Raw genomic sequence first — 10,190 nt, 5'->3', positions numbered from 1 at the left:
AAAAAAAAAAAAAAAAGGTCATATTTGTTTAGGTCTATTTTTAGGTAGTTATTGTTTTCTATTTATGTGCCTGTTTGTCCATACACCAACATTGCACTGTCTTGTTTGTTTTGCTATAACTTTATAAAATCTTATGAGCACTGTGAGTCCTTCAACTTTGTTCTTCTTTTCCACAATTTTCTTTCCATTTGATCTCAATTTCTCTTTCAAACACAAGGAATAATTAATGTATTGAGAAGTACAAGATCCCCACAGGGTACCTGGGCATGGTAGCATATGCCAGTAATCCCAGAAATGTGGGATGCTGATGTAGAAGGATTGCCAGTTTCAGCCCAGGATGAACAGCTAAACAATGTAAACAGAGCCTGTCCTAAAATTTAAAAATGGTAAGAAATGTTACCAATTTGGATGTGATTATTTCCATATATCAAGATGTAGCAAATTGATATCTTAATTATATGGAGTCTTCCAATTCATAACTATGCTGTGTCCTCACTTTATTTAGATTTTCTTTCATTTCCATCAGCATCACTGATTAATTTTCAGCATGAAGAACATGCAAATAAAATCTTAGACTTATACATGTGTATATATATTGTAAATGACGCTGTTTGTACATTATACTATGTGAAATAAACCAGGAACAAAAGCAGACACATGGCATATGTTATGATTTGCATATGGATGTCCCTCCAAAGCACTATGCACCTGTGTCTCAGTTACTTTTCTCTCATTGCTGAGACAAAATACCCAGAGCCAAAAATAAAGGAGGGAAAGGTTTATTTAGCTTACAGTTTGTGAAGGTTCCAATCCATACTTGGCTGGCTCCAAGGCAGGTGATAACAGAGCAACAAGAGCAAAGGGGGGAATGGCAGTAGCCGGTCTCTTTCCCTCCCTTACATTGTAAACAGTTTACCCCCACCCAGAGGGCGGCACTCACATAGTTAACCTTCTAAACTTCTCACATTGGCAGTATGTACAACATCCTAGAGCCAGAAGGGCATGTCTTTTGTCCCCTAGGATGCTGAGTCACTTAGTGAAACCTCTAGACTCTCCAAGTTGACACAATGGATCAACCATAACAGCTTCAAAGTGTGACTTTTCAGAGGTAGCTATATCTAGTGTTTGTGCTTCTAGTATGATGGATGTGATGCTGGGATCGAGTCATGGTACAATGCTAGGATTAAGGCTGCTGGTGTGAGTGCTCCTTGTCCTGAGGGTTGGTACCTGGATTATACATAAGGGGCCAACAGAGAGTTGCTGGTTTTCAATTATTGCTTGTTGTTTGATGGTTTCTGCCTGCTTGCTCTGCAATGCCCGTGTGCCATTCCACCCTACCTTGGAGGCAGCTAACTAGGAACTGAAAACTCTTCGAACTGTGAGGTAAAAAAATCTTAGCTCATTTAACTCTGAACATGTTTTTTTTGTCTCAGCATTAAGAAAGATAATTCAGACAGAGCTTGGTACCAATAATGTAGTCATTGCTGTGACAGTGCTTGCCCACATGGTTCAAAAGGCTTTGGAACTGGCTTGTGGGATAATTTTGGAAAGATTCTGAGACACAGACTAAATAAATAGCTCTGGGATGCATTAAACTGATGGAAGATTCTGGTCTGAGCTCAGAAGACCATAGATGTTGCCAGGAATGACCAGGCTCATGAGGTTTGTGCTGGAAAGAAGGACTATACTGGTTGTGGGACTCCAGATTATGTGTGTTCTTCTCGATAGAAAGTTTGGCTGCATTTTGCTAATGTTCAGGGACTTTCCTTGAGACCAAGATTAAGGGCAGCAGACTAATTAGTCCAGCAGAAGAAATTTCAGGGCAGTCTAATATTACCGCCTTGGTATGGCTATTGCTGAGGGCTTTTAGCCAGATTCATATGGAGAATCAAGAACAAAGAGCCCAGAGGAATGATTTAAAGCACTGTGGTTTTGGTCCGAAAGGAAACTCCAGTAAAATTGTGACCTGAAAAGATAGAAGAGAGGAGAAACAGGTTGCCAAAAAGACTAGGAAGAAAAAACCAAGTTTTTCAGAAGAGGACAAAGGAAATATACCATGAGAAACATTACAAGAAGCAGCAGGACTGCACCATTGCAGCTGAAAATTGTAAAAGTGGAAGTCTCTGCTTTTTTTTTTTTTTTAATTGATCCTGGGAGCTCTTTTCTTTTTTTATTTTTTATTTATTTTTTATTTATTTTTATTTTTTTATTTTAGAAATAAAAGGAGGAAAATACTAACAGATCGACAACGTTTTACAAAATAGCAAAGGATCAGTACAGACATTACAGAGTTACAAACAGAGTGGTAGGGAATTAACAATGCTTATTGTATTACATATTGATATCTTCAATGTAGTTTCTCATGAAAACACATATAGACATACAAAGCTAATCAACCAATGCCTCACTGACAGTTTCTTTCAGCAAGGAAATACAGGACAGTAGAACACCTGTGTTAACTATCCTGCATATACATATACACAAACTTTCTCGTTCTTTCCCTTCTCTTTTCCCATATTCCAGTTATCCTTTACCTATGAGTGCTTTCCTATCAATTCCCAATGTCTGTCATATATCCTAGTTTAAATTAACTCTTTCAGGCTTTACACTAGAGAAACAATGCGGTGCTTGCACATTTATGTTTGATTTATTTCGCTTATGAGTATGGTCTCTAGTTGTGACCATTTGCCTATAAAAGCCTCGAGTTTATCTTTCTTTACAGCTGAGTAATATTCCATTATATAAAAGTACCACAATTTTCTTATCCAATCCTCAGTGGATGGACATTTGGGTTGCTTCCACATTTTAGCAATTACAAATTGTGCTGCTATGAACATAGGTGCACATACATCACTGTGATATGATGTTTTTAGATCTTCTGGGAAAATACCCAGCAGGGGGATAGCTGGGTTGAATGGGACCTCTAGGCCTAGTTTTCGGAGGAATCTCCAAACTGATTTCCACAGTGGTTTCACCAGTCTGCATTCCCACCAGCAGTGGAGAAGGGTTCCTATTTCTCCACAGCCTCGCCAGCATTTGTTATTGGCTGATTTCTTAATGCTAGCCATTCTTACTGGGGTAAGGTGGAATCTCAGTGTTGTTTTAATTTGCATTTCTCGAATGACTAATGATGTTGAACATTTTCTCATATATTTATTTGCCGTTTGTATCTCCTTGTCTGAGAAGTGTGTATTCATCTCAGCTGCCCATTTTTGGATTGGGTCTTTGAATTTGGAGGGGCTGAAATTTTTAAATTCTTTATATGTTCTAGATAGAAGGCTTTTGTCTGATGCACCAAACTCAGGTCAAAATGGTTCACAGACCTCAATATTAAACCAGAAACACTAAAGCTATTGGAAGAGAAGGTAGGTAAAAACCTTGAAGACATAGGGGTAGGCAGAGAGTCCATGAACAAAAACCAAATTGCACGTGAAACACTTGAAAGAATCAACAACTGGGATCTCATCCTACTGAAAAGTTTCTGCACATTAAAGAAATCACCAGCAAAGTAAAAAGAAAACCCACAAACTTGGAAGTCTCTGCTTTGAGGGGCCAGTTCCAGAGCACCATGTTCCAGAATGATCCTGATCTAGGAAAGTTGTTCTTCTGGATTTAGTTTATAGGTATCTGGCAGTAGCACCAAGAAAGAAGGAAGCCTGCCTCTTGCTCCAGCTGGTGAAAGGCATCATCCACATGTTGCTTGTTCTAGGCACATGCAGTATGCAAGAGTTGTGAGATCAGGAAGACTTTCACCGAGATATCAGAAGAAGCCCTGGGAGTGCAAGCAGAGTGCACATGAGTGGGCAGTGTGTGAAGCTGTGAGTGTGAAGCCAAAAGTGTGGTGGAATCACCAGAATTTTGGAGAAAGCAAGAGCATGGATCATTTCAGGGAAGCTGACATGAGCAAGCAGAGCCGGCCCAAGTGAGAAGCCAAGGGAGCTCCAACCAGTGGATGTCCCATTGGCTTGTAGCCACACAAGCCCTTTGGAGTTCACATCTTGCCACAGATTGCCTCAGATACTGGACATGGAACTATAGGACATGTTTTCCCCAATAGATTTTGGACTTGCTTTGGTCCCATTCCTTTCTATCCCCATACTTGCAACTTTTGGATTGGTAATGTTTATTTTGTGCCATTGTGATGGCAGTGTTCAAATTTGTTTCTTTCTTATTTTTGTTAATTTTTCATTTTTAAAGAGAATACAAATAATAAAAACACTAGAAACAATATAGAATTTCAAAAAACAAGATGATATGAATGCAATAGTGATTGTTATATTGCATATTGTTGTCTTCAAATTAGCTGTTCAAATTATCATATAAGCATGAAAATTCATCAAAAATATAAGCATTAAATTTTCTTTTCAATGTTCCAGTAGAAGTTGGACGTACAATTATCTTAGCTATCTTGGTGCCTGTATATATTCATGTTTTTCCCCTTTCCTTCTCAGAAAGCAAGGAGAAAGGGTAAATTTCTTTTCATTTGTACAAAGACTTAGACCTAAGAGCTTGCCTTAAATCTCAGAGGAAACTTTAGACTTGAACTTTTCAGCAATGTTGAAACAGTTAGGACTTTGGCAACTCTTCAGTATGGACTAAATGTTTTGGTTTTTTTTTCATGAAAGGATGTGCATGAGTCTTTAGGTGACGGGGTTGGAATGTTAATTCTTGTATCTAGGTGTCTCCCCAATGTCTCTTTAGTTAGAGATGGGACTTTTGGGAGGTGGTTGGATCTAGTATGTGTGCTTCTTGGATGAAGCATGTGATACTGGGATTGATTCATGGTACAACACTTACATTAAGCCTCCTCGCAGCCCTGGGTGTGAACACTTCCTGCTTTAATGGTGGGTAGCCTGAATTAGATGTAAGAGACAGAAAAGGGTCACTGCTTATCACTTGTCACTTGATGTCTCCTGCCTTGTGCCTGCTTGCTCCATGATGCCCATCTGCCATGCCAGCTTGGAGCCAGCCAAGAATGAACAGAACCTTCTATGAACTGTGCGCTAAATAAATCATTTAACCTTGGGTGTCAGGTATTTTGTCTCAGTAATGAAAAATAACTAGGTGAGCACAACTCACTCACATGTGTTTTCAAAAATACTCAAGCTCATAGAAAGAGAGAATAGAATGATGGCTGTCAGGATCTGGGAGGAGAAGGAAATGGGGCGTTGCTGCTCCCTTAGTGTAATGTTTCAGTTATGCAAGAAGGGTGACATCTAGAGATCTGCTGCACAACATATGCCTGTAGTTAACAATATGCTGTTGTGAATGTTAAAATTTATCAATAGGATGAATCTCATGCTATCAGCTCATAACAACTTAAAATGCTAGAAACAATGGATTTTAAAGAAACATTTGAAGGTGATGCATTTGTTTATTTCTTCATCATGATGGTTATATCGATGCAGGGAAATTCAGTAACCTGTATACATTGAACATTTCACTTTTTGATAAAAATTGCACCTCAATACATGTGCTAAAGTAACACTTTCCAAATATTTTGTTGTTGTTGTTTTGTTTTTGGTGTTTTTCCAGTACCAGGAATCGAACTCACGACCTTGCACTTGCCAGGCAGGTGCTTTTCCGCTGAGCTAAATCCCCAGCCCCACACTTTCCAAATATTAATTGCTTGGTGTATCAAAATTCAAATAATTCTCATGTCCAGTATTGAAATTTACAGTATGACTGCGACCTTTTTCTTGGGTAAGTTAAGGAGCTATTTTAGACTGTACTAGATTTATTAGTTGGACAGTGATTCTTTGCTAACAGAAATTGTTTTATTTTTGCCTTATTTGTAATTCCATTACTTTTATTTTCCTTTAATGCACTGGTTAACATTTTGAATACGAAATTGTGCAAGAGTAGTGCAAACAATTATCCTCCTTTGTTGTAAGTTCCATCCTTCACTTTAAGTACAGTGCTATCATTAGGGTTTTAATAGATGCTCTTTATAAGGTTGTGAGAACTATTATTTACTACTGGTGTGCACAGATTTTTAAAAATCATAGGTGTTAATGGGCCTTCATTGAATGATTTTCTGAAAAAAAATTTATGTGATGGAATGAGTATGATTTCTCCATAAAATACCTAAACTAGGTGTTGTGGCACACTTCTGTAATGCCAGTATGTGGGAGGCTAAGGCAGGCTGATTACCATGAGTTTGAGGCCAGTATGTGCTACATCATGGTGTGGTAAAGGCCAGTCTCCACTAAAAAGTAAGACCCACACTAAAAAATAGAAATGGTTAAAAGTTTGCACCAATAATACCATGTATATTTGGAGATTTCTGTTATGAGATATGTTGAAATATGAATTTCATTTTCTAAAAAAAAAAGCAGATATCTAAATTATTTCTTTCTTCCTAAGTGATACTTTTATATTTGTTTCTTCCAGGAAATTTGTCTATTTTATCAAAGCTGTCAATGTTATGGACATAAACATGTTCAAGTTAATCCTTAACACCCTATTTAATGCATACAATATTTGTAGTGATATCATTTGTTCTTTATACTGGAAATTGAATCTTTCCTCTCTACCAGATCAATCTGGTGAGAAGCTTACATGTGTCATTCATATTTATTAAGAAAGAGTTTTAATCTTTTACTGATATTCCCTCACAACTTTCTGTATTGAACATCAGTGTTTTCTGCTATTGTCATCAGTATTTCCTTCCATTGGCATTCTGCTTGCTTTATATACGCTTTGTTTGATTCTAGTTTCATATAGTAGCAGGTGGTATCACTAACGTGAGATATTCCTGAAGTAAATATTATATATTAGAAAATGTCCCCCAAAACAATAGGTACAAACTTTCCCACTACTTGCCCATGGTTGCCAACTCTTGCAGAGCAAACCTAATCAGTATTGGGTAGGTAGCCTCCATAGGTCATTGAGTCCTTTGTAGCACTGTCACCTATTAGTTGGGTAATGTTTTTTAACCCTTTTGAGGGCCTTGAGTTGATTTCAGCGTAAATCAGGGTGCAGGAATCATCACTATGAGGAAGCTGGCCTACAAGTGATTAATTTCTCTGCATTCATTGGAGTGTGATCCAGTCATCCACGTACCTCACGCCGTCTAAGTTCTGGTCATCCACACCCTTATGCTGCTGCTCTGCTCCATATCCTTACAAATGCATGCAAAAACACAAGGCTTGTTCACTGCTGATTGATGAGTGATGGGAATGAAATTAATTTTCAAGAATCAGCGCTTATCCCGTCATTACTCTTTGTGTTGAAGGAGACAGGTTTTGCTCTTACTTTCTCTCACTTTTTACTCATATTTATGTGGTAGAAACAGTCATTAAGAATAGATAATAGCAGCATGCTTCCCTTGCTTTATTTAAATATGAAATTACTCCAACTATAAAAGAGCCCTTGGAAGAATCCAGTTATTAGTACTTGGTGTAGTCTCACTAGGCCCCTATGCATAAAGAAATAAAACATGAAGCCTCCTCATACAGCTCAAGTGAAATTTGTCTGATGACAGGCCAGAAGTCTGCTGAGAAGGAGTTTAAGGAGGTCTGCTCACCTTGCTTTTGCACCTGTGATGAGAAGGGCCCCTCTGTTACCTCAGTACCCTTACTGGATGCTGGGGGTTTCCTGGCCATTTTTGTAGTGTCTGTACTTCCCAGTGGTCTACACCAGGCGTCTTGATCTCTCTTTCCAAATTTTTCCCAATAACATTGAAGGACCACACCTCGTGTTTTCTTGGGTCGGTAAGCTCCACTCCATTCCATCCATCCCTGGGGTGCAGCAGTTTAGACAACACAGAGTTCCACTGGACACATCCGTGGGTACAAGGTTCTGATGCCGTGGCCTAGATGGTCTGGTTAGAGAAAGGAGGAATTCTCTAAGGCCTGCAAAAGAGCCATGCATATTGGCCTGCTACCCCTTCCCATCTGCCAAGCTCAACTACGATGAATCAAATGAAAGGGAGATGGTGTTTCTCCCATAGTTTTCAGACAAACACAGCATGCACTGGTACATTGTGTTCTGCCTTCCGCCATTACCTAGTTTTTCTTTGGTATCTGATCTTCCTCCAGAAGAAGCTGGCCTCAGCTAAGTGTATGTAGGTGGATGAGCCCTCTCCTACAAATTCTTCTATGCACCTCAAAGTTCATTCTCTTAGTGGCTACTGCTAGAGAGTGCTTCTGTCCCACTTCCTCTTCCCAGTGTTCACTTAGAATCCAGTAGTTCTGTGTGCTTCTGTTTGAAATCACTGGCTTAACCCTCTTAGGATTTCAGGGAAAAAACATGTCCTAATACGCTTCGTAATCTTGTTTACTATCTAAGGGACCTGCTTGTCTCAGCAGGTGTAATACCTAGGCTTGGGTTTCACTGATATAGGGGACATGAGTCAGGCAGTCATGTGCTAAAAATATGTAGGATGTTTGCACATAGGACACGTTTTGATGACTCTCCACACCATTTTCCATAGTGGCTAGAGTCATAAGAAATGAAGAAGGATGCAGTCAGAGAGCAGGATAAGGTTCAAACACAAAAGTAACTAAAAGCAAACATCAAAACTTGAAGGCGCTCAGAGCTCTCCTCTCAGAAGCTGCAGCCATGGTGGAGGTTTGAGAGTTGAACTGCTGTGAAGCCAGGCCCGGCTCAGGCCAGGGAGATGAGAGAGGGAGGTGGCCACGGCCCAGACCCCTCCCAGCGCCTGTGAGCAGCGGCAGGGGCAGCGCCCTCGGGGAGAAATCCAGCCTGCGGCGATGACAGCGGAGGCGGTTCTCTGGGCTGCCTAACTCCTCTTCTATCCGCACCGCCTCCTCTAGGCATCTCCAGAGAGGAGCTGTGTAAGGCCAGAGCTGGGGCCGGAGCCGGCGGAGGATCAACAGAGTGGGCGCTTCCGGAGTGGGTGAGCAGCGGCGGCGGGGAGGGGGCCGGAGTCCCTGTGCACATTTCCAGGGCTGGGTCACCGCGGAGCTGGTCTGTCCCCTTCTGCTGCCTCCAACAGGGCTGCGGCGGCGGCGGCGGAGGCGGCGGCGGCTGCCCAGGCTCTGGGGCTCCCCTTCCAACCGCGCTGCCTCCTCTGGGCGTCTCCGGAGCGGAGCGGTGTAAGCTGAGGGCTCGGGAGGGAATTGGCAGAGGATCGGCGGCAGTGGCATCTGTGCTCCAGGAGCAGGTGAGCACGGGCGGCGGGGAGGGGGCCGGAATCCCTGCGGCTGTTTCCAGGGCTGGGTTAACCCGGAGTCAGTCTCTCCCCTTCCCCTGCCTCGATCAGGGGTGCGTTGGAGGCAGCGGCGGGGGAGGGGCGGGGAGAGCACCTGCAGGGACCACCTGCCCATCTCTGAGCCTCCCCTCCTCCCCGCGGAGCCCAGCTCCTGGGCTCTGAGGCCGCTGTGGGAGGCGGCCCTTCTGAGGACGTTCCTGCTCTCCCCGCCCCGCGGCTCCACTGCCAGCCCGCCTGCCCCTGAGAGGAGCTGGCCCGTCGCTGCAGCCATCCAGCAGCCTCCACAACAGCCCTTACCTGCCGCGACCCACAACCCGGCGGTGGCAGAGCTAGGGACATTGACGTCCAAGGGCGGGACCAGCTCCATCCTGCAGAAGCAGCCCTGCCCTGGCAGCTTCTGCCACCTCTCTGCTCCTTCTTCTTCACCCACAGGCTCCCAGACATGACAGGCATCATCAAAGAGATGGTTAGCAAAAACAAAAAGAGATATCAAGAGGATGGATTCGACTTAGACTTGACCTACATTTATCCAAACATCATTGCTATGGGATTTCCTGCAGAAAAACTTGAGGGCATCTACAGGAACAATATTGTTGACGTAGTAAGGTTTTTGGATTCCAAGCATAAAAACCAGTACAAGATATACAACCTATGTGCCGAAAGGCATTATGACCCTGCCAAATTTAATGGCAAAGTTGCACGCTATCCCTTTGAGGACCATAACCCACCGCAGCTAGAACTTATCAAAGCTTTTTGTGAGGATCTGGACCAGTGGCTGAGCGAAGATGACAATCATGTTGCAGCAGTTCACTGTAAAGCTGGAAAGGGACGGACTGGAGTAATGATTTGTGCATATTTATTGCATCGGGGCAAATTTTTAAGGGCACAAGAGGCCCTAGATTTCTATGGAGAAGTAAGGACCAGAGACAAAAAGGGAGTAACTATTCCCAGTCAGAGGCGCTATGTGTATTATTATAGCTACCTGTTAAAGAATCGTCTGGAGTATAGGCCA

At 42.3% G+C, this 10,190-nt stretch overlaps 1 protein-coding gene across 1 annotated transcript in view; it reads left to right on the top strand.

The window, feature by feature from the left end:
* LOC102021258 overlaps positions 1-10,190 on the top strand; it is a 53,806-nt gene that overhangs the window by 16,760 nt on the left and 26,856 nt on the right. Inside the window, 4 exon segments of the mRNA XM_005406477.2 lie at positions 8,781-9,197; positions 9,408-9,467; positions 9,470-9,559; positions 9,562-10,186. Coding sequence (XP_005406534.2) covers positions 8,781-9,197; positions 9,408-9,467; positions 9,470-9,559; positions 9,562-10,186 — 1,192 coding nt within the window.

Source organism: Chinchilla lanigera, unplaced genomic scaffold (assembly GCF_000276665.1).
Source record: "Chinchilla lanigera isolate Chin_1 unplaced genomic scaffold, ChiLan1.0 scaffold00097, whole genome shotgun sequence".
Taxonomy (NCBI): Eukaryota; Metazoa; Chordata; class Mammalia; order Rodentia; family Chinchillidae; genus Chinchilla; species Chinchilla lanigera.
The sequence above is the reverse complement of the archived record's forward strand: the minus strand, read 5'-3'. Positions and strand labels throughout refer to the sequence as shown.